Below are 25,548 nucleotides of genomic sequence, written 5' to 3' on the forward strand. Positions count from 1 at the left end.
TATAACACAGTGTTTGTCATAGGTACTCTTGGGGTCACACCCAATAGTTACAAACAGAGTGACACTCATGGGAGCTCATGTATCTTGATGTGCCTCCTGATAGCATTGGTGTAGCTGGTGTTAAAAGTTGTAACACAAGAGTGTTTGTCATAGGTGCTCCTGGGGTTGCACCAATAGTTTTACACAGAGTGTCATTCATAGTAGCTCCTGTATCTTGATGTTCTTCCTGACAACATTGGTGTAGCCGGTGTTAAAAGCTGTAACACAGAGTGTTTGTCATCAGTGCTCCTGGGGTCACACCTAATAGTTTTCACACAGAATGCCACTCATAGGAGCTCCTGTATCTTGATGTGCTTCCTGATTGCATTGGTGTAGCTGGTGTTAAAAGTAGTACCGCAGAGTGTGTCATATATTAGGTGCTCCTAGGGTTACACCAATAATTTTACACAGTGTCATTCATAGGAGCTCCTGTATCTTGATGTGCTTCCTGACAGCATTGGTGTAGCCGGTGTTAAAGTTGTACCAGAGTTGCTTGTTTGGCCGCCTCTTGGCCGGCTGCTTCTGCCTCTTGTTCTGATTGGTTTCGTTTCCTACATCAAAATCAGAGATTACCGGAGAAAAATATTATCCATCAAAAGCGACATGTCACACCCATTCCTGAAATGGCATCTATACTGACACCTCATAACAATCAAGTACGAAATGATACCTAACACACACCCAAATCATGTTTTATGATAATTATTCTAAGCTACTACAACTGGAACTATAACAACAATATTGTGCTCACCAAGTAGCTACTGCTCATGCCAATGTGTTGCTATGATTTTTTTTTTTCTGTTAAATACCTTGTACTACATGTTTGATTATTCTAAATTACAAATGTTGTATTGTATCCAAGGGGGATGCTACTTGAACAAAAAACCGATGTGTTGGCTCAGTAAGTAGAGCGGCTGCCTTCACAATCGGGAGGTCGTGGATTCGAACCCCGGCTGCGTCATACCAAAAGACGTTAAAAGACGGGAGTTGCTGCTACCTTGTTTGCCATTCAACAGTTGAAAAGGTTAAAGCAACGTCGATCTGGCGCTGCTCAGTGGCTGCCGGGCCCAAGATCAATTGGGCAAAAAAGAATTTCCATTTTCGGACAATAAGATTTGGAGTTTATATCCAAAACAATTATCATTATTATATCCTATAGTCCTAGGAATAATACCTGCCAAGCTTGGAGAAAATGAAATCATGAAGATGTAAAAAGTTTGTGGATGTATTATGAAAAAACACAACACAACAATGGCTCACCGTAGTATTGACTCAGGTGAGCATGAGCAGCAAATGAGGCTTTCATTACAAAGCTGGGTGAGTAGCCATTTAAGACAAGCTACTCTGATACAATCCCTTCACGAGAAATTTGAATTTTACAAAATCGGACAACTCTAAGGAGTAAGACATCTGACAAGAGTCCTCCTCATCCCGGCAATGTGCGTGAGTTTTTATGCCTCCGCCACGAAGTGGTGCCGGATGCATTATGTTTTCGGGTTGTCCGTCCGTACGTACGTCTGTACGTCCGTACGTCCGTCCGTCCGCTTTCGTTTACGCGATAACTTGAGTAATATTTACTGGAATTTTACCAAACTTGGTCCAAGTATGAAGTATGATGGGGCAATTATTTGATTAGATTTTGGGTGAAATCGGCTAAAGGTCAAAGGTCAAGGTCAAATCATGAAATTGTATCCGTTTACGCGATAACTCAAGACTGGATAGAGCAAATTTCACCAAACTTTGTTGGAGGATGATGTATGATGGGACAATTACGTTATTAGTTTTTCAGTGAAATCAGACAGAGGTCAAAGGTCAAAGATCAAGGTCAAATCCTGAAATTTATCTGTTTATGTGATGACTCAAAACTGGATGAAGCAGCTTTCACCAAACTTGGTCCAAGGATGATGTATGATGGGACAATTAGTTGAGTAGATTTTAGTGACATTGGCAAGAGGTCAAAGGTCAAAAGGTCAAGGTCAAATGCTACAAATGTTGCAATTTCCCCCCTATCTATGCAATGCCCGAAGGTATTTTCTTGAAACTTGGTGTGGACATGAACTACTGCGTGAAGATTCTCCAGAGAAAGTTTCATGTCATAAGGTCAAAGGTCAAAAGGTCAAAGGTTAGGTGAAAATGTTGCAATATCACTTTTCTCGCAAATGGTTCAATGTATCTTCGTGGAACTTGGTACATACGCATGTACTGACTGGCAGGGATTATATAGGGAATATAGGGGTCAGCGGTCAATAGTCAGGGGTCAAAGGTCAAGGTCATCTCCTCAAAATTTTACTATTTCCTTCATATACTAGTATATGCAATGCTTGCATTATTAGTTTCAAAACTTAATACATGCATTACCTAATGGAGATTCTCTGGGAAATTTCCAGCCAGAAGGTCAAAGGTCAAGGGTCAAAGGCCAGGTTTCAATGCCCCCCCAAAAAAAAAAAAAAAAAAAAAAAAAATCCATTTTGTACCATCATTACACTCTTTCTTCATACCTTGGAAATTACTCAATGCATAAACTTATAAAAAGGTCTGTCAGAATTCAAGTAAAAATTCTCAATTCCCCAAATATGTGTACCTGCACTCTTAGAAAATTAAAGCAAACCCAGTTCAAGACATTTCTGACAAACCTGTCATTTCAATATTTTGCCAGTTATGTGAAACTGTCATGGATCACACATTGTGAAGACATTGTACTATACGCCTATTGGGAGAATCATGTATTATGGCGGAGGCATCAGTCGCCATAGCGACATTTCTAGTTCATTTTATAATACCTTGGCCGTCCCCTGTTCCTGCTGGAACCTGGATGATCCTTCCAAAGAAATCTCTCATGGGCTGCAAGAGAGACAATCAAAAGGAATCAATAGGGACTTGATCCTGCTCCTTCCATCAGAAAGCCACAGAAGTTAAATAACTGATAATGACAAAGATTTCAAAGATTTCAAAGATTTCAAAGATGTCCACTTTCTGGTCAACCAGAGGTAATGCACACAACCATTTGAATAATCATAAGCACAAGACAAGTGTCCACCCCTGATCCAACCCTATACCACAGTAAAATGCCTGTTTGCCCTTGATCCAACTCTAAACTACAATTAAAATGCATGTTTACTCCAGGGAACCGTAGACAAGAATGACAACACCTGTATTGGGGGGGGGGGGGAACTACACGAACAAAAACATATCTCACAAGATATTTTCTGAACTTCTCTGCGAGTAATATCATTGGTTTGATACGTGTTCTCATTCACCAGGTGACACAGGAGCCAATATCCAAGATTTTTCCCTTCTGTTAAAGGGTGTGTACAGTTCTGGTTGAGGTGAGGATTTAGCTTTTAACGCTTTGCGAGATATTCAGAAACCACTCTATGAGATATCAAAGAGCATGCAATTCTAAGGGGTATCAAAAGTTTATTTGATGAAAATCGGTTTTGAAATGGCTGAGATATCCAAAAACAAGGTAAAACAAAGAGATCCTAATTAAAGGCGTGGCCTATCGCCTTCTATTATCATCACTTTTTTGGATATCTCAGCCATTTGAAAACCAATTTTCATCAAATAAACATTGAATCCTTCTTAGAATTACATGCTCTTTCATATTTCATAAGAGGTTTCTCATTATCTCACTTAGGAATGTTCAAAACATGAATACCCACCTCAATTAGTACTGTACAGTCCCTTTAAAGGGATTGCAATAATGAATTATCACAAAGTACAAGTTCTGCCAATTATATAAAGTTAATCACAAACTTCATCAGTTCTAAGGGCAGTAATATCTTTGATATTTTATCTGACAAATCTGAACTTGACTGAATATTCTGTCCACTCACCTTTTCTTCCTCTTCCACATCAATTTTCTTTGCCTGCAGTTTCTGCTTGTGGCGCGGAACAGCAGTGTCGGGGTTTTTGTCCTTGGCGTTGACTGGTTTTTGAACAGGTAGTCCCGATGTCTTTGAACTGTTAAAACAATTATGACATCAACAAAAAGCAAAACTGTCATGAATGTTGTTTTTACACAAAAAAAAGACAAATTCAAAGACTGAAATTGTCAGTAATTTGTTTGCGGGGCGGGGGGGGGGGGGGGGGGGGTCTAATCCACTCAGAGAAGCTAATTGTTCTCTGGAATGACAGTTTATCCACCAAAATTTCATCTAATCTAATTTGTGATCATATAAATGTCACACATTTGCATCAATTTTCAGCCCTCTGTTCATGCAACAATAACCAACATCCTTATCATCCTTAAAACTATAATCACTCTCCATCAAACCCTCACAGGCACAATTTTGTTTTGCAGCGGATTATATATGTATGGTCATCATTTGGGACTCACCCTTCACTCTTTGTTTCTAATGCTGCTTCACTCCGCCGCATCTTTTCCAAGTCAATCTGCAAAATGGATAATACAGAGTACTCCCGTTATAACGAACACGGTTATAACGAAATTTCGGTTACAACAAAATGAAAATCCAGCTTGCAAAATTATTTACTCTACGTTTTTAATTGTTAATTTGTTCAGTTATAACGAAATTTCGATATAACGAAAGAAAACTGCCGGTCCTGAGGACTTCGTTATAACGGGAGTCCACTGTAGTATATATAATAATGCCTTCTAAGAGGGGTTAACATCTCAGAGGGAGTTACATTTTCCCCAAGAGATTATATCTTACCCACAGCATGCAGCACTGAGAGAAATATTGACTCAAGGAGAAAGTATTATTCTTGAGGGACTGTCAAGTGTTACAAAATTACAACCACAAACAAGGCATTATTTGTTGTATTATGTGGTCAACATAAACACACATTATTTCTTTCCAGCCCCATCAGCAGCCTGCAAAAATTCAGAAAGAAATTTACAACAATTTGAGACAAGGACATGAATTCAAAAATCTTCCAAAATTCGTTGGCATTTTTTTTTTCAATCAGTTATAACTGAAGCAATCAACAGGCTTTCGAAAACTTCTGCTACTGAAGCAGTTGTATGTTAACAACAAAGTAAAGGGCATCAAACAAACATTTATTCTTTACTCTTCCTTATGATACACTGACAATGAACAGTAAAAATCATAGTAAAAAGATACAACACTAAACCATGGAAATGTGGTATCTGAGACTTGACAACTTGCCATGAATTTTGGACAGAATTTAGTTTAATAGTTGTTTACCTCTCTGGCTATGAGCTGTTTTGCTGCATAGGTGATTGGTCTGACGGGCGGAGAGTCTGAGAACCGTGTGACAACTTCAAGATTTCTGTGGGATGAAGAAGTTCAAGGGTTACAAAGACCACTAGAGGAGAGCCGACATTTCTTTCAAACATGGATCATCATTATTCTCATTATCATCATATCATAATATCTGTCAAGTTATCTAGACAACTCTAGTTTCCACTTCATCTCCACTAAATCTCTGGGTGAAGAATGCAACTCTATTGTACCAGCTGGTACGGAATATTTCCAAATTTTCACTTTCATGGGTTTTACAAGATGACCAATATTGAGAAAATTAAGAGCATGCAAAAATATTGCCCACGGTAAAATAAATCTATACGTGTATTGTACATTGTCTCTAAGGTGGGAGATTTCTCTCTTTTGCTGTGAATGTAAGTATTTCTCATTCCATCAACATGCTTCTCAATATTAAATTGAACTACAGTGCTATGGTGGCCCTGAAGTACGCTCGGCAACAGGTCATGTGCGCCGTGAATTTTGCGACCAGGTTGCGAAATTCGCGATTTGGGACGGCAAGTTCGTCACCCGGGACGCAAATTTCGTGACCCGGGACACAAACTTGGCAACCAGGGACACGAACTTGGCGACTGGGGACACAAATTTGGCAACCGGGGATGCAAAATTCGCATCCTGTGGTCACGAACTTCGCGACCCAAAGTCGCGAATTTCATGACCACAGGACGCAAATTCTGCGTCCCGGGTCATGAAATTTGTGTTCCGAGTCGCGACCTGGTCACAAAATTCACAGCGCACATGACCTGTTGTCGAGCGTACTTCAGGGCCACCGTACAGTGCACTCCTGTAATAACAAACACGGTTATAACCAAATTCCGGTTACAACGAAGTAAAAATTCAGGCCACAAAATTATCCACTCTATGTGTGTTTTTTTTTAATTGCTTACCTGTCCAGATATAACAAAATTTTGATATCATGAAAGAAAACTGCTGGTCCCAAGGACTTCGTTATAACGAGAGTCCACTGTACTTGCATAATTCTTTCAAGTTCCAATTTACAAGATTTTATACTCAGAGTATAAGGTGTAAACAGTATTTACAATTACCAGTATGCAACAAAAATAATCATACCCCAAACATTTTATATTCCCCTCTAGTGATTATCCTTGTTACAGCTGCAAAGTCAATGCAATCATACAGAATGAAATTCCTCATTTGTGATTGTGATTATTGCTGTAATCATCAAAAGAAACATAATGTATTTCATTCTCTTATTTTATTTCTCACTAAAGGTAAAGATGATATCAACTACAATCTCAATCAAAGTAAGAAGACCAAGACACATATTTGCTATTACAGTTGATCGCCATGTCAGCGGTGACCAAGAGCCAAGTTCAGAACACTCACGGGTCCAAGTTGTAGTTGTACGTTCCCTCTGCACTCCTCTCCTGCCGGTATGTCAGGTTGTAAGCTATCATGGTGTCAACTAGTTCTTTCAGCTGTTTCTTCTCCGACACACTGAACAGCTGTGTGTTGATCTGGATATCAAACAAATGTAAATCACTCACTAGATCATATTGGACAATAAGTTTCAACAAAATACAGCCAAACCTGCCTTCAGAATTCATCTGACTGTAGCTGCCATCAGCCATATGCAGTTACTAAGAAATCCCCCCAAGAGAAAAGCCATGTCATGCACATGCTGTGCATGGCAATAACCAATTCTAGGGTGGTTTGTTAAATTGCTAAATTTTGACAGTCGTAGCATCATTTTGTCACATGTTAAAAGTATATTTGGTGGATACTATTTGACTGGTCATGTAGAGGCATGACAGTCAATTGGAAAGGCATTTGGACATAGATTAATGCTCGTAATACAGAGTATAAACATGCACACATTTTATGCCTAAGATGAAGAAACTTTATATTCACTAGTCTTCTCCACCTAGGTGACAGTGTGTGTTGGCTGATTGAAGAACAGTGTACACAAAGGAAGAGTGTTTGACTCTGTTTAGTTGCTCTCGGCCCTAACAATAGCACAAGGGTTTTCAAAAAAGGTCAAAAGTTTCATTTTAAAAGCACATTTCTGTCTTGGCTGGGGCTTGCACTTCTATTACAGGGGCAGTGAGTTAGCTCAGTCGGTAGAGCGTCTGCCTCACGATCCTAAGGACCCCATTTCGATTCATGGGTCCCACAGAGCGATGTTATGTGTAATCATAACATTCCCTCTAGCAAAAGGCAAAACACTCTGTCCCTCGGATAGGACATAAAGTGGAGGTCCCGTGTGTAAGAGAGTCACAACTCATGCACGTAAAAGATCCCGCTTCATTTATTTATCGCAAAGAGCAGGGTGTTTAGCCCGGTGAAGTGGTCCAGCCTCACATCCAACTGGACCCCATGGAAGACCAGCTACTGCAGTTGAATATGGGCTATCCTGCCATCTTCTCAGATGGAAATGAAACACACAAACAAACAACTGAGCCCTCTGCTGCTACCACCATCAAACAGACCACAGTGTCTCCATCCCCATCCCCCATCCCTCTTACCGGTCTGAAGGCTGGCCTGAGGATGATGAGAAGAGGAGGAAGGATCTCGGTGACAGCCAGTGTCAGGTTCATACCCCGCCGGACATGGGGTGTGCTCTCGGCACACATGGTATCCACCAGGTTACTGATGTGCTCCCTCTTTGTTTTCACCTGCAAAAAGAAATAATCAACACAAAACGTGTTACATTTACAGCTGCTGCGATACTTTTACTTCACTCTATGTGCCAGCTAAATTCGTGTCCATGGCTGAACCTGAATTACATCTGTAAGTGTCACCTTATCTCAGCCTGGGCCACACAGAAATGTGAATAATGTGTGCTTTAACCCTAACTAGGCCGGGCTATTTAGGTAGTTGATAGAGCGGGGGGGGCCTCCCAGGCCCCCCCTCCTCCAGATCTCGGCCGTCGACCGCGCGATCGCGACGAAAATTGGCACACACATTGCCTATGATGTAATCTAAAACACCGTGAAGTTAATTTTTCAAAAAATTATCATTTATTCTAAATTATGCTAATTTATGCATAATGATGCATGAAATCAGACTATTTGGTATAAATCACAAAATAAAGCTCAAAACAGGCATTTTTATTGTGGAAATATTCTTTTTAGTGTCCTTAGCAAATGTAGTAAAAAATAATTGTGATATCAGAAAAAATTCCTAAATATTTTATTGTTTTTTTGAATTTCTTATGTATTTCTTTGTTTTTTCGACTTTATGTTTTTCATTGTTTTTTCGATGAAATTTGTCCGCGACATCGCTCCGAACAAGAAAATATGTTATTCATTGATTTTCATCAATAAAACACCAAAATAATCATGCTTTTATGAAATTTGCCTGTAAGCACAGTTTGCATTGAAATTGTACACGTAATTCACGTTTTTGAGCAATTTTTGGTCTGACATGCATGTACATATTTATGCGTAACTTCGGAACAGCGTGCCTGGGCGTCGCAAATTTGGTGTCAAAAGATGCGGGAGACTCGAAAGAAAAAAGTCATGAAACGTCGCGGCGATAGCTTTTTGCAATTGCGATACATCGCGCAGAACGTCGAGGGGGGGGGCCTCGGAGGCCCCCGGCCTAGTTAGGGTTAAATGTTAGAAATGAACATCTACATAGCCACTTCTACAATTCCTATACAGTTTTGTAACATGTTTTGACTGGAGACTGCACACAATGTCAGGATTAGTCTCTATATTAAGGCTTGCTCTTTGTGGTTTAACGATATGAAAGCTGGTGTATCTGATGTACCACTATGATGAATTCTTGCTCACACTGTGCATCATTACATTGATAAATTACAGTCTCTGACTGATGCTGTAAGCATGAAGAAAAAAAAAGCCACGTAAAATTCAAAAATAATTCTCCTTCAAAGCTCTACTATGTGATATGAGCTGATGACAAATGGAACCGTAGTTTTTGATACTTAATACATGACATGGCCAACTGTGGAAGAAATTGCGTGAACTAAGACAAGAAGGCTACTATACTGAAAATACAGTTTCACTTGGTGATGCACACATACAATGGAAAGGAGTGGAAACTCTTTGTATCTGAACTTACCAAGTAACGAGAACAGAAATACAGCCCTTTCACATAATAGTTGTAAGATGAGATTACAACCAAAAAGGAGCAAAAAATTGCAGGTCTTATGTGGTCTTATATATACGTATTGAAGTGACTGATATTGAATACAAAATGTAGGCATTTCTCCGTATAAATCTCTTGGAGTTCAAAATTTTTACCTCAGTGCTTTTTGATGGTGACATTTTAAGAAGCTCCTGTGCTGCATCAGATTTCAATACCCAAATACTTGATAACAGAAAATAAACAAAATTCCACAAATTTCCTCACCTCATACTGGGTGTTGGGATAACGAATCTTGGTGTATGCGACACAGGCAAACAGCATGTGAAACGTGAGGGGCACGAACGGCAAGAAGCGTCCGAAAGTGTAGTTCTGCGTCGTGGCGATCTTCGTCTGGACCTTGTCGGAGAAGACCAGCCAATCACAGGCTGCGTTGATCTTGGGAGAAGAACAAGAGAGAGTTTCGTTTGTTTGAATGCTTGGTGGTTTGTTTTTTTTTTCAAAGGCACACACTGCAAAGCTGCAATGTCAATGTACACAGGGTCACCGGCAGCATTGAAGCTAACACACCATTAGACAGGAATACATGGAACAACCAATAGATTGATGGCCTAGACTAACAAACATTTTCATTCGATACTACACCTCTCAAAATGCAAAACATGTATGCTACTTTTTACTTCAAATTGTAATTCTGTAGGCATCAAGGAACAATTATGCAACTTGCAGATAATTTTTTTCTGCATGCCCTGAAAAAATGCAAATGAAAAAAACTGGTAAATGTGGCCCAGGTCATGCAATATTTTCTGAAATCCTACTAAGTGCTACAGGATATAAGATACATTGTAAACGCTGTACACTGACAGTCGCCTGCAATGTTTACTGACATAATACTTACTGCATCCATGTGCGGATCCTTAAATTTGACATCCAAGTAGTTCTCAAAGACACCTAAAATGAGCAATCAAGCAAACAAACAAACAAAATAATGCAGAAACAGAGCAACTTCAGGCATGTTACCATTTGATGGTATAATATTGGAAGGCAACCATGATTTGTGACTAGTGTTCACTGGAATGAGGTGAGGTGAAATAGGTCACCATTGATTTGAATGACTAGCATAGAAGGACTACTTAACCCATTCTGAGCCAGGGACTTTGGGCAGTGTGTACAATATACATGGAGTTTTCTGTGCAAATCAGCATTTAAAACACTCAAAGTATTAAAAGGGTAACATCCTAGGATAAACGTCTTTCACTAAAATACTACAAGTTGGCTATCTTTAATACTTTGTTTTCTGCTCATGAAAAAGGAGAAATGAGTTCAGAATAACTCTAATCATGCAAATTATTTTGAGATCCTCTACATGACCACACATATCCGAAACACTGATCTTCCTTCATCACCTTTCTGCAGTCATCATTGCACACCTCATATTTCATAGCACTTGCAATGAATCGACTGTCCCGCATCCACTGTGCTAACTGATGATTGTCTTTGATACCAAAAAGACTTTAAAAATCCACCGTAGTAGCCGCATTGGGATCTTCCGATTTCCACTGTTAAAATGCCTTTATGGATCATTAAGTAAGCAAACAATTTAAAAATTTAACTTATTGGATAGAAAAAGGTCATCTATATTAATACACTTGTAGACCTCTATGCCAAAAATGCTAAGAATGCTATGTCTGCCACTGGCAAATAAAAATGCCAGTGACTTTTAGTGTAAACATGCCATTTTGTAAACATAGGACAGATTATGCACATGCAAAAGAACCAATTTCACGAAAAGATTTGGGAGAAATAAATAAATAGCATGTTCAAATCCATCACGTGTCTCTCCAAATTCCTTTTTAAGTATTTGTTTGTTCTCTGTCTATTATGTTTACGTATATTTGTGTGTATTACAGTATGTGTGTTAGTACATGTACACTGTATGCATGTATGTGTTCGTCATTTTGTTTGTTTCTTTGTTTGTCTGTTATCCCACCTTGCATGAGCTTTTCGTGTTCCCCACTGGCCTGGATGACATGGAGCATGTGGTGGAAGCGGGCCGTCGGGGACGTCATGTCCCCGTCGAGGCCCTGCATGGAGTCCAGTGACGCCCCCAGCCTTCCCCCCTGCTTCAAGTCGTGGGGATTGGTGTATTGTTTCCTGTAGATACACACACACAACATAAATGAAACAATGACAATGTGAGTATTTACTTTTTACTTGTTATGGGAATAACTGCCTTGTAAATAAAACTTTTTTTTTTTTAATTTTACTCAAAATTAACTTCTAACCAACAGTCACACTCCTATCAGCAATGCTGTACTTGTCTGTCATATCCATAATAAATATCAGGAATGGTTGAGTTATGAATGTAAACAGTTTATTGCATCTTTTTTTCTCTTATGCCATTGTTGTTGTTTTGCTAGTCCACACCTTATTAGTGACATATGTGGATGTCTATACAAATCCATTAGTCATAACCCAAATTTATAGCAAAATCTAGTATCCTGTGCCACGATTTACATTGAGATTAAAGTTTACAGCATATTTTTCTCTTACGTCCTATTGTTGTTGTTTTGCTAGTCCGTACCTTATTAGTAAAATACATGTACGGTATGTGGATTTCTATACAAATCCATTATTCATAACCCAAATTTATAGCCAAATCTAGGATTTTGTGTCACGATTTAGATTGAGACGGCTCACTTCTTGGGCTTGGGGAGCTGGAAGAGCTGCTGCCAGACAGAGAAGAGGCTCTTGTGCTGGTCCTTCTGGCCCACCGTCAGGGAGTGCACCAGGCTCAGGGTTACTGGCTTTCCCTGCTGCTGGAGGAACTATATAGCAGGGGAGAAAGAATGAGAAGGAGAACAACCTCTGATTTTAAAAAGAGATACTTTCTCCATGTATACAAATCTAGAAATAGATGACTAAACAATCATGATTCAAATCAAAAGTACATTCTGCAGTGAACAAGATCAATGGCTGCAGCACAATGATAATGTAAAGCTGCATGTATCTATACACCAAAATCAATGAGGCCCTAAGGATCCATTAGGAAGGCATCTGTGTGATAAACACATATAATAAGAGGTGCTTATCATTTACAAATCAAGGAAGGTTTTTTTCTTTATTCTCAAGTTACGGCATCAAGAAATCTGTAATATTTCATAAGGTCTTCTGCATAATAAGGAGCCTTTGCAGGTTTGACAAGTGTGATTCGTAATATATTCTTTAGTATAAAATGCATTATATGTTTCTTCTCTTCCTTCCTTCCTTTCTCATCATTGTATCATCATCATTACCACCATCATGAAAGGAATTTGGTGGAGGACATTTTTTCTTGGGGAGACAGATGTTTTAGATACCATGACACATACAGTGGAGTAATCATAGCATGAAGAGGATGAAATCATAGCATCAGAGCAGTTAAAGTTGAAACAAAACAGGCCATGCATTTACTGTAAGATACAAAAGTTCAAAGACCCTTGGCAAACACTGCATCTTATGGGGATATTGCAATTGCTATCTCTGTCTGGAGACCAGAGCAGCATTGCCCATTTGCTTAACACCAACAAATCTGAACATGACTTGTCTTAAAATTGTGCAGAATGAATCTATGTTTCTCTGCCTAGAAGAATGTGTGCTAACTTTAAAAGCAATGTCCTTCCTACCATAATTACAGTACTATGATACAAAGATTGATGACATTATTACGTCAGTGAGGAGACAGATACCTGGAGAGTGTTGAGGCAGGATCGGATGTCATTCTCCGCCTTCGTGCAGAGAGCCATCAGTGTGGTGAGGTCTGTCTGGAGCTGGTTACGCTTCGAGATCTGTCAAGAGTCAAGAGGGTTGCAATGATGTTTTCCTCAAACCACCTGAACACCTCACCCCCATACCATCTCATGATAATGAAAGTGAGGGTATACTTGAACATATGACACAGACAAGCACTTTAAACATCTTATCATACAAGAATATGTACTCTTGACTCCCCCTTTTTTAAAAAAAACTAGATATATCGCTACGGCTACTGATATGCCTCCGCCATAATGCATGGTTCTCCTAATAGGTCTATAGTACAATGTCTTGACAATGTGTGATGACAGTTTCACACAATTGGCAAAATATTAAAATGACAGGTTTGACACAAATGAGCTGAATGTTCACTTTCCTAGAACTAGGTTCAATTGGATGAATGATTGAAATGTCAGAGTGCAGGTATTTGGGGAACTGATGATTTTTACTTGACTTTTGACCCTTTTATAAGTTTATGCATTGAGTAATTTTCAAGGTATTGAGAAAAAGTATAATTTCAGTATCAAATGGGAAAATAGCATTATCTAAACCTGGCCTTTGACCTTTGACCTCACAGTTCCAAAGAGAATCACTGTTAGGTTGAACATGCATAAATATGTAAGTTTCATGATGATACCTTGAGTTACTTTCGAGATATGGAGGAATAAGTGCAATTTAGCACTTTCACTTGACCTTTTACCTTTTGACCTTTGACCTTTTGGCAAGAAACTTCCCCAAAAATATATATTGGGTAATACATGCCATACATCAAGTTTTAAAAAAAAAACCTTCAGCCTATTGCATTTTAAGGAAAGTAGTGATATTTTGAGGAGTTGACCTTGACCTTTGACCCCCTGACCTTTGACCCATGACCCCAACTTCCCTAGATAATCACTGCCCATCGGTACAAGCATATATACTAAGTTCCATGAAGATACCTTGAACCATTTGCGAGATATGGAGAAAAACATGAAATTTCAATTTTTTTTCCACAAAATAAACCTGTGACCTTTGACCTTTGACCCTGTGACCCTAAAATCCACACAAAGTATTATCCCCCAAGGATATACCCTCATACCAAGTTTGATGTAAAACCACCACACGGTTCTTGAGATATCGACAAAAACAAAACGGGACGTACGGACGTACGGACGTACGGACGGACGGACGGACGACCCGAAAACATAATGCCTCCGGCCACTTCGTTGCGGAGGCATAAAAATGTAGTACAATACTTGCAGTGAATCTACCGGTCTGTTGTTGACAAGTGACATAATTCACGTATCAACACCACACTCTCATCCAAATGTAGCATAGCATAACACCTACATTCCCGGTCAGTGGGCACATCAGCACCAAGAATGGTTGAGGTTTTGTGAATGGTGTTAGGGATGTTAAATACGTTCCATGATGGAATGACATTAATGAAGAGTTGAGCAGTCATATATCCCAACCTCACTTTGTTCCATTATGTCTCAGCACTATGCAATTTTCATAAATCTCAAAACAATCTTGAGATCTCATCATCATTTCACAGCGTAGGTTCGCAGCTGAACTTAAATCAATACGCTACTTTTTTTAATGGTTATATCACAAATAGCATGCCCTTTGAGCTAACTTTGCCATGGATGTATTGCAAAAGGACAGCGCATAGCACGGCAACTCACCACATACATCCTGTGAGCCAGCCTAGCAGACACCGTGGGAGGGAAGTGAGTCACGTAGGCAAGCTGACGCAGCTGTCTGAGGGCTGGCACATACCTGTAACAAAATACCAAAGAGTTTGACTGGCTGAGAACAAGAGATCTTTTCCATAAATGCGTAAATCATTTGAACAGTGATGAAGAAGATGATGGAGATGGTGGTGGTGGTGGTGGTGGTGATGATGATGATGATGATGATGATGATGATGATGATGATGATGAGGGAGGTGTTGGCGTGAGAATAATGGTAATGGTGATTATTGTGGTGCTGATAACAACAATGATGATGATGATGTCCATGGTGCCAATGATGAAAATGATGATAGTGATGATGATGATGGTGGTGGTGTTGATGATGACGACAACAATGATGATGATGTTGGTGATGACAATAAAGATGATAGGGATAGTAGTGATGATGATGTTGGTGATGAAAATGAAGACAATGACAATGATGATGACCATAGCATTTTAGACAATTGGAGACGGCGACATGTTGATAAAAGCAATAACAATCAAGATGATCCTGATAATCTCAATCAAATGGTAATGACGACGATGCTGATGAATAAAACTATAATGATGTTTAAAGTATCAGTGATGACATAGAAGCATCAGATGGATATTATATCCTCCCTTTGACGGCCAAGCCAAGGAGAGCTCGTCACTCCAAAGAGTATAGTGTATGCTCTAAACCTCTAAAGACCTTGTTACTTACACATCATTGCAGATACAGATGATGGGGCGCTTGAGAGGAGGTTGTGCCTTCTTCTTCTTGCCCCCTTGGTTACCATCACTACCTGCCTTGATGATATTGATCAGACAGTTGATGGCCGGCTAAACCAAAAAAAGAAAAAACAATCAAGTACCACAGATAGGAATAAGAAGAAAAGTACTTTGGTGAAGTTAATACCATAAACAAAAGTTTGACCATGAAAAAAAGGATACCACCCTAACCTTATTGTACAAAGACAAAACCATAACAGTTGAAAAAGTTTGGCATTCTGAATTAACTAATGATAACAACAATACTACAATGTTCCCAGCATTGTGTATATAGATATTCAAGTTAATGGGATCCAAAAGACACAATGTACAAGAAAGCTTTAGAATTGTACCTATCTCACATCATAATCCTCTTTTAAATTGCTTTTTTGTGATCTCCTAACCCCCCCCCAAAAAAAAAAAACAATCAAACCAAAATAAAACATGGATAATACCTAAGAGACAAGAGGTTGATTTCCTCATGCAAGTGTCTGTAGGCTTATTGTTTGCAAAGCTTTAGATACGGAATGTGTCAAATTTCTCACCTGTGGAGCTCCGTCGATCTCATCAATGACCAAACAGTTGGGTCTCTGGTCAGGGGCAAGGACGGAGGTCATCTGGATGGTGGACAGCAGGCGTGTCTTGAAGATTTCCTGGCTACGGTCATCACTGCAGAGGGATGGACAATATCGATCAACAGCAGGGTCAAGCATTACAGAAGGCAAGCTAGGTTCTTGGTATATATAAGTTAAACCTTACATCTCACAATGTCTCAAGTCTACATTATACACTTCGTGCAGGAACCACCAGATTCCCACTGGCAATGTGTTAAACACTCCAAAAGTAATAGTTTCTTTAATCTTGGCTGCTATATATAGTAACTGCAATTATCGCAACTTAAAGATACAAAAAGCAGACCTCCTGATGACCCTGATATAATGTTGACTTTCAGAGATGTGGTTTTATTCCCCACAAACTCACTAAACTTCAGTAAGGCACCACAGAACTTTGCTACTGGCATTCTGCTCAAGTTTAGTACAGGATACTTTAATGAAACAAAGGCCCATTATCTCCCATTACACAGGAGGAATAACGGAAACCTCACTGTTGTTTGCAGAACGGGTAAGAACAAAGTCATTATTTACCGAGGACGGGTTCTCCAGCATTCCGTGCAAGCTCATGTGCTATTGTTTGCGTATCTGCTATTAATAGAAATTGCTACTTGGCAGGACGGGTTCTTGAATGATCTACAGTATAGAGAATGCTCACGCGTTAGCAGTGCTCGCGTACTACCTATGTACCTTGAAATTACGACTGGAAAAGCAACTCCCTTCCATGTTTGATGCTATCTTAAATGAAATATCGGATGTAGCAAGGAAGAGTTGATTGAGCAAGAGTAAATTAACGAGTCATTGTCAGCATATGCCTTGAAATTACACCAAAAAAATGAGCCCCTTCCATGTTTGACAGTAGAATGAATATCGGATATAACAAGGACGGGTTCTCGAGCAGTCTCTGGAAAGTACCGTAAGATAATTTTATGACAGTCAGTAGGCACTGAAAGAGAATGGAAGTCCACAACAAAGGCAGCTCATGGGACTAGTGTAAATCATACGGTGGCTTAACGGCCTGTTAACGATCGCCCCGTCACAGTACAGGCATGCTAACCTGGAAACATTAAACTGCACATTACTTGAATATGAGACCATTCTGAAGCAAATAATTTTCACGCAGCAATAGATATATAATATACTCTTAAATGAATCCCACAAGGATTGGAACAATCATCCCCCAGCATTCCCACTGATTCCCACTGATCAGTTACTAGCCATCTCCTTAAATACTTGTACGCATTGTCTCCGTCACTCACCTTGCATTCATCTCTATCACATTATACCCAGCATGCCTGGCTATGACGTGGGCTAGTGTCGTCTTGCCCAACCCCGGAGGTCCACAAAGAAGGGCAACCTTCAGCCTTGGCCGCTTCTGCTCGTCCAGTTCCTGGCAAACAAACAAACGGAGCTTTGCTTATTGGAAAGCTTTCAAATTTATTTACAGTAGTAGGCTGGTCAACTCACTCACGCATTCAAATATATGTTGTTTCTACCACAATTTTGGAAAATTACTTTTGTAGATTCAGCTGTTCCCACTCAATGATATTTCCATACTTGGATTCCACTGCAAGCATTAGTGGCTGCTTTGTCAAGACAGGCTCATGCAAGCATTCTGTTTTACACATGTCTGTAACCTAGTCTATTCCTGGTCCTTCAAGCAGTCTAACCCACATGAATTATGTCAGAAAGTAAACACTGAAAGTAACAAGAGAGAAAAAATATGCACACTAGCTGCACAGTGTATTTTTCATAAAATCTGTCTGCAGCGTAATTGCAAACAAAGTTACAGAATAAGTTTTGGAGTTTATCAATATACTAAACAATGTATGAGGTAACATTGTTGTATATGATTTATTAAACTGAGTTTCAGAATGGAAATCACACATATACCTTGTATGGGATAAAGATATTGTGTATAAGATATGTGTTCCTCAAAAGATTTCACACAATGATCTTTACCAAACAGTCAGAGTGTTTAAAACAAATCTATGTTATTTAGTTTCAGTCTTCAACAGGCAACTACATGTACAATCATTTGAAATGACAATTTCCCACTTTCAGAGAGGATTATAACGTGATCTGGCGCCCTCACCACAGTCAGCTCCTCTGGTTGAAACTTGCTCTTGAACTTGTTCGGCTGCTGCCCGACTCCCTTGATGCCGCCTTCATGTTTCCCCTTGGTTTTCGGCTGCTTCAGCTCTTTCCCAAACACCACGTAGTCCCACAGTTTTAGCCAGAACAGTAGGTTGCGATTCACTCCCTGAGTAGAGACAAAATATTGCGTTTCATCAATGCATTGTACGGTCAACTCTCTCTACAAAGATCTCAAAAGAGAAATATGAAATGCAGTCTTCATGGAAAAATTGTCTCAATAAGACTGTTCTGGTTTTTTGTTTTTTTTTTTGGTGGGGGGGTTGCAGTAAGAATTTTGCAAAAGACATTTTAAAGGTTCCCTCAAGTACATTGCAGCACATGCACATTTACATACTGCTAATACGTGGACACATTCACAAAAACTATCAAGAGATCATATACAAATATTAAATGTTTATTTTCCAGCCATGTAACTTTAACTTGTGATAAAACAATATTGCCATAAAACAAAGTGATCGCATTGTGAGTGAGGAGTGTATAAAGCTAGGATACTGTAAACAATCATAAATGGTAATGATAATGAATGTGGCTGAATGCATAAATAGCTTGACACTCGAGAACTGTGACATCATCCGTACATCGTCACTCAGCAAGTCCGTGTAGTGCCTCGGGGCGTACTTGTCTACCCACAATCCCCTGTTCTCCTTCCCATCATCCTCCTGTGCCTTCCCCACCACCAGTTCGTCGCTTTCTTCATCTTCATACTCCTTGGCCAACTCTCTGAGGGGCGGATTCCAGCAAGCAGCGATGATTACAAGGGCCAAATAAAGTTTGGAGAAACCAAACAAAGAGATAAAATGCAGAGAAATTTTCCTTAGTTTCAAGCAGTCATGAGGTGGTATATAATCACCAAACATAGGCACTGGGGTACATAAAGGCTAGAAAAAAAATATTTTCCATTTGCAACAATAGTGTGACAAATGAAGTAAAAATAGTAACATTAATATAACAGACATGGACATAAAAACAAGGAAACAAATTGAAAAAATATTAATATTAGTAGTGTATGGCGTGATAAAGACAATTCACGCTGGTAACAGGCCATTTAGCATCAATAAATTGGGAGATACGCATCTCAAACTTTTCCATCTTGAGAAACTACAAATTACACATGTACAGTGCCAGTGACAAGAACTTTTAGTCAGTTCATTAAGTCTGTAGAAGTAATGCACAAGAAATAGCGCAATTGCTGCTGAACATCTAGGTGGTGTTTTCATTTTGACAAATTTCACAAGTCAACTGTTATTGGCCAAAATTAACAATTCCCCGTGATATCACCTTCCACATTACAAACATGCTGTATATCGCCTCCACCGTCAGAAATCACTAGCTTCCCTCAAAAAAGGTATAGTCCTTACTGTACATCTCAGTCCATTATTACTATAGTTCTTGTTTGTCAAAACATTTAACTCACAAAATACATGGCAAAAACATTATTTCACAAAGAAAGGAGCTTGTTGGTGTTATGTAGTTTTCCCTTGAAAATGACTTATTTAATCTCACCTTCTCAGTTTTTCTGAGACCCTTGTTGACTCTTCAATGACTTTCCTCCGGTTCTGTGAAGCAGGAATTAGAAATGAATGTCAGGCACCAACAACATGTCTCCACAAAAACCTTTTTTTTTCTCTCTTTTTTCTCTTTTTTTTTTTTTACATTTTACTGCAACCATGCAAGCATCAATGATATTATTCACATGGTAGTCAGTGGCGGATCCAGAGGGGGGTGCAACCGGCTCATGCCCCCCTCTTTATTTGTTCATTAAAAACAAAAGAAATAAAAAGCAAAAAATGAAATGAAACCCTGAAGTGGCACCAGAAATATTAGTTGCACAACCCCCCCCCCCCCCCCCTTTACAGAATTCCTGGATCCACCCCTGGTAGAGTGTATGCATGTACAGCCACTGTATTTTACTGGCAGATTTATTGTGTTATTTTTGTGAATGCTACAATGCTTCTCCAGATTTGCTGTTCAATTCATTATCTTTGTCTTAAAATCTCATCAGAGTTATGATAACTCTGAGAAAGGAGATAGAGAATTAAAAAAAAATCTGCTTCCATTAAAAAGATGGAAGCTGTGCATATGTGTACAAGTTGAAATTACCATGATAATACACATGGTCAAGGAAAAACATTTTACTGAAAAAGTGGAAATTTTCATGAGGTGGAAATTTTTGTGCATTTTGTGCCACCAGAAACCAGCGTGAAAATAAAAACACACAATTATTTTTACTTGCCATATGTTCCACTAATAAATGTCTTGATTCCACTGAATCAAAAACACACATAATTCATCTCACCCAGCCGAGTGCGAAAAATTACTCGTACTAAAATAACCACTTTAACAGGTTAGTACTGTATATAAAAATAAGTGAAGGGATATACCTCATCATCAATCTGTCTGATTAGAGTGTCATAGGAGGATGTCAGAAGACCCTTTGTGTGGTTGGTACTGTACTTTGAGACAAACTTCTGCAAAAAGAGAAACCAATTCATTACAACATATATGCAGGTACAAAAATCAATTTCTCAGCTTGCAGGTATGTTGAAATTACTGATATAAGAGACCTATTACAGACCTGCCAACCTTTCTGACAGAAAAATAGGGATGATTTGTCTCAAAAGCAGGAAATAAAGAGCAGTTCCCACAGGAGTGTGTAGTAAAATTATCAAGAAAAATAGGAAATTTCTATTGAAACAAGAGCTGGGAATGGCAAAAATTCAGATTCTTTCCTCCAAATTCAGAATGGTTGGGAGGTCTGCTATTCAGGGGTGTGAGAGTACTTCCACAAAAAAAGTCTGACAAAATCTAAAACTTATGGAAAAAAGTCTGAAATGCCTTAAACTATAAATATTTCAGTACGTCTGAACTGTAAAAAATCTGAAAAGGGGGGTTTGGGAAAGAGCAAAAAAGTCTGAAATCAGATTAAAATCTGAGCTCTCACAGCCCTGGCTATTAACACTTGTGATGTCAAACTATCGAATACACACATGAAACTGCACAATGTACACTGTCGTAATGTTTGTTTTTGCGTGTTTGTGGTTCTTTTCAGCACTCGAGATTACATTTCCAATATGATTCAACAAGAAAAAAAAAAACCTAATTGGTCTAAACTTCCCCTGAGTATTCATGTATTAAAGCAAATAATGAAGTACTGTGCATTAACGCCAGAGTTTGAAAAATCAGTGATTGTTCCTCTGTAAAAGGCAAGTACTACACGAAATAAGAGACATTGAGAAAGTCTTAAATGCTAACAAATAAGCAAATTGGCAACTCATGTGTGGAAAAGGAAGTTGTTAGCACTACCCTCTTTGAGGTGCGATTTATTTGTAAGACTACCTTTCATTCTTACAACTGACTACTTTATCAATCAAAATCACATTGCTAACAACAAATGTTAAACAACAAAAGTTTAATGACTATTTGGACACGATAAACATGCAATAACCATTTGCATACCAATTCACATGACTTCTCTTTCAATATTACGTTCAACAAATCAAGTTTATAACAAAGCATCAGCCTGTACATACTCGGGACTTGTTTCAACCTGTTTTAATAATGCAACGTTTAAAGACTATGAGAGCCAGAGATATGTATAAAATCTAAATATTATACCTTTCCATTCTTCCAGGTATCGTCTTCCAGTTTCATCTTGAGGAAGACCCTCTGCCCATCCTGTCCGGTCACTTTAACTGACTCGCCCTCTGGCTGTCTGGTCAGCACTCTGAGGGACCTCTTCCCTCCGGCTCTGGAGGGAAGAGTTCCATCCCCTCGGCCCTTGTCTGGTGTCGGTGGGGGAGTGATCTCCAGGTCACGCAGGTTCTTCTCCCCACGCCTCTCCAGGGCGTTGTCCCTGAACTTGTCCAGGAGAGTCTTCCTGGGGCGCTTAGGATCAGGATCTGAAGGGAACACGGCGAACCAAAAATGAAAGAGATTGAGAGAGACATCCACGGATATTTAGCTACCAAGGTAATACTACTTTAAGTACCACAGGAAGCCTCCCCCATGTTAGCACAGCTCTACCACAGGGCTCTGCCTTTATTATCACCCTAGCTGTTGCCTGGTACCCATTTATACACCTGGGTCAAGAGGGACATGGTGGGTAAAAACATCTTGCCCCAGGATATATATATACATTGTACTCAGAAAGGAACCTAGACTTACACATAAATACAATGTAACAAGTCCAGAGTCTCATCCACTCACTATGCCACAGTCAACCCCCCCCCCCCCCCCCCCATCTTCAATATGTGTTGTTTGTTGCACTACACAAACATCTGCTTTCAGTTTCTTTTGGTCCATTGATATATAAATGACTACTGAAACTCAACGTTCAGAGCCTGGTGCGCAGGTGAAAAAAAATTAAGTTTGAGAGCACAGAAAAAAAAAACAATTTTTTAATCACTCCCATGATATTATAACAAGAGAACATAATTCTTGTCATGCATAAAGTTTACAGGTAATTCTGTGATATTTACCTTTGATAGGAGAGGGAGCATCAATGACGAGTTCACCATCACTCTCGCTGTCTGACATGATCCCAAACATCTCGTACATATCACGCTTCCTGCTACTCCGGCCCGACAGGCTGCCATCGGTCTTTGCATCGTTGCTGGCTGGTTTCGGGTTCTCATTCCTTTGGCTCTGTGAATTCACAGCCGAGAGCTGCGATGATGGCTTGGGTTTGGACGCAATTCCCTGGGTGTTCTCCACTTCTGAATGATCAGGAATTACATATAAGTCAAATTTATTAGCAACAGGGCCTATGTGTTACATGCTGTAGAATGTTCGTATAGAAAAATACATACAAATAATAGTTATAATAAAAGTTTTTATACAGCACTGACAACAGAAAAGTAGAAATGATATTGAGATTAAATTTTCATTTTACAAAGCATGGCCTAAGCTGAGCACAGCAACTAATCACAAAGTTTGATGATGAGAAAAAAACAAAGTGGCAAAGTATGTTACACAAATGCAGCATAAATACACAAATTATACTACAATACTTGATAATTCATACTTCATAGATTGTTCATACAGTGCATACAAACATTCAATAGTAGGTCAATTATAACTGTATAGAGACTCTACATGTATAAATAGATTGTGGTCTACGCTCATTCTTTCCATTCTTTTAATTCCACACAAAATGTTTCAGTTTCAAGCCAGCTCTGCTTGTAGAACCCACCTTAATCATTACGAATCCTAGATCAAAATATGTACCAATGACATGAACAATCAAGGAAAGTGTAGTTTACTGTAGGCCTACAGCTGTAGAAGCAGTTGAATTAAAAATTTCATGGTATCAGACTGGTCATGAATCTCTTTGAATAATGATTGCCCAATCCTCAATTTTGTCAGTTGTCTTACCATCTTCAAGGTCTCTCAGCGCATCTAATTCATCAGCAAAACGGTCTTCAAAGTCATCCTGAAACTCAGCTTCCAAGGCAGGATCCATCTCGCATGGATTGAATCAACATGCACTACAAAGAAGTTAGAACAAAATTCTGGTAATTATTAAGAAGCTGGTAGAGTGGTACGTGTAGCTGATAGTGATACTAACATCAAAACCAAAACAAACAAACAAAAATAGGTGGTCTAAAATCTAGTCTACTACATCTGAAGCTTAGATTTCATCCTTAAAGGACAAGTTCACCTTCATAAACATAAGGATTGAGAGAATGTAGCAATATTAGTAGAACACATCATTGAAAGTTTGAGGAAAATCAGACAATCCGTTCAAAAGTTATGAATTTTTGAAGTTTTTGTGCAGTACCCGCTGGATGAGGAGACTACTGCAGTGTATGAATAACTTAGATGTCACATGCGTACAACAATATAAGGAAAATATAAAGAGAATTTCACAAAATTCCATCTTTTGAAAAAAGTACACATTCCCCTGACTCGTTACCGATAAATGTTATGGGTAATATCATTCCCCCTGCCTTTAGAAAGAGGCAAGTCAATTGCTCTTTTATTATGCGAAAAAATGAAAATATGTTGAATTTTCTTTTATATTTTCTTTATACTGTTGTACGCATATGACTCACAAGCTGTAGTAGTCTCCTCATCCAGCGGTTCCAACACAAAAATAAAAAAAATTCATAACTTTTGCATCGATTGTCCAATTTTCCTCAAACTTTCACTGATGTGTTCTACTAATATTGTTGCATTTTCTCAATCCTTATGTTTATGAAGGTGAACTTGTCCTTTAAATCAGTGGCGGATCCAGAGCGGGAGGGGGGGGGGGGGGGGGGGGGGAGACGGAGCACCGAGCATGCGCCCTCTCTTTATCTTTTGTTAAAACAAAAGAAATAATAAGAACAAATGGGGGCATGAGCACCCCCCCCCCCCTTTATGCTTCCCCTTTCTGGAATTCCTGGATCTGCCTGTTACAGTTATACACAGTGTTATTGCCTAATCACATGCTCATCTATGAATGGGACAAATATAACAGATTCACTGACAGTAATTAATATTAGCATTGGCCATTGGCATTGCCATTAGACATCGAATAGCATGTAATCTTGACAGGGGCCTTGTCATACCAGGGAGGTGGATGTCACCAATGCCAAGTTATTAGGTTGTTTGTCCTGCAGTAAAGATTCAATAGCTAGACCAGAAATATTGTCAACGTTCTAGTACTGTACAGAGCAAACCCCAAAGGCCAAAGGTGCTTTCATGGAATGTTCTCACTACCACACCGGTCTACCGTCTACATGGTGGTCTAGTTGGATAAACATGAAAGGTGTGGTCAAATGATCGCAGTCTTTGTTACATTTACCTTAATTGTCCCCGACAGCCAAAGCAGAAGCTTTACTGGCGCATATAAACTCAAACTTTGCTTCACTTCGTGCTGTTTTCATTAAATACAACCATCACCCAGATGCAGACAGACGTGTGCACAAGTCCAAAACGGGCACACACAACCACCGCATCGGGCCGAGCCGAGCGAGACATGGCAGAAATGAAGCGAAAATCAGCCCTGTGCTGTGGCTACAGTATAACACGATCAAAATTAGCAAAACGTGGAAACTTTCTGACTAGTTAACTGTACTCACGGCTGAAATCAGGAATACGATGTTGCCATCAGCTTGCTATGGAATCTAGAACTATGTCAATTCCCTTTTTTGCGTCTGTTGACCAATGCAATGGCCG

General features: G+C 39.3%; 1 protein-coding gene across 1 annotated transcript; it reads right to left on the bottom strand.

Moving 5' to 3' along the window:
• Positions 1-456: 456 nt before the first annotated feature.
• Positions 457-25,533, bottom strand: LOC139744092 (chromosome transmission fidelity protein 18 homolog). The gene is made up of 24 exons (XM_071654549.1): positions 25,452-25,533; positions 23,761-23,873; positions 22,866-23,102; positions 22,003-22,286; positions 20,769-20,855; positions 19,891-19,943; positions 18,966-19,107; positions 18,326-18,493; positions 17,490-17,620; positions 16,165-16,288; positions 15,573-15,691; positions 14,819-14,912; positions 13,088-13,186; positions 12,060-12,187; positions 11,350-11,513; positions 10,258-10,310; positions 9,627-9,797; positions 7,775-7,924; positions 6,636-6,766; positions 5,211-5,295; positions 4,379-4,434; positions 3,876-4,002; positions 2,820-2,880; positions 457-590 (listed from the first exon to the last, which is right to left on the bottom strand). The coding sequence occupies exons 2-24, from the start codon at positions 23,846-23,848 to the stop codon at positions 457-459; spliced, it is 2,886 nt and encodes a 961-aa protein (XP_071510650.1). The 5' UTR covers positions 23,849-23,873; positions 25,452-25,533.
• Between the last annotated feature and the right edge of the window lie 15 nt (positions 25,534-25,548).

Source organism: Diadema antillarum, unplaced genomic scaffold (assembly GCF_040938485.1).
Source record: "Diadema antillarum isolate AM-2024a unplaced genomic scaffold, OU_Dant_1.0 seq00001136_RagTag, whole genome shotgun sequence".
Classification (NCBI taxonomy): Eukaryota; Metazoa; Echinodermata; class Echinoidea; order Diadematoida; family Diadematidae; genus Diadema; species Diadema antillarum.

Coding starts and splice junctions, on each gene's coding strand:
- LOC139744092 (XM_071654549.1), bottom strand. CDS start 23,848: ATGGATCCTGCCTTGGAAGCTGAGTTTCAGGATGACTTTGAAGACCGT. Junction 4,003..4,378: donor TTAGAAACAAAGAGTGAAGG/GTGAGTCCCAAA, acceptor TTGTTTTAACAG/TTCAAAGACATCGGGACTAC. Junction 2,881..3,875: donor ATGTGGAAGAGGAAGAAAAG/GTGAGTGGACAG, acceptor TCTCTCTTGCAG/CCCATGAGAGATTTCTTTGG.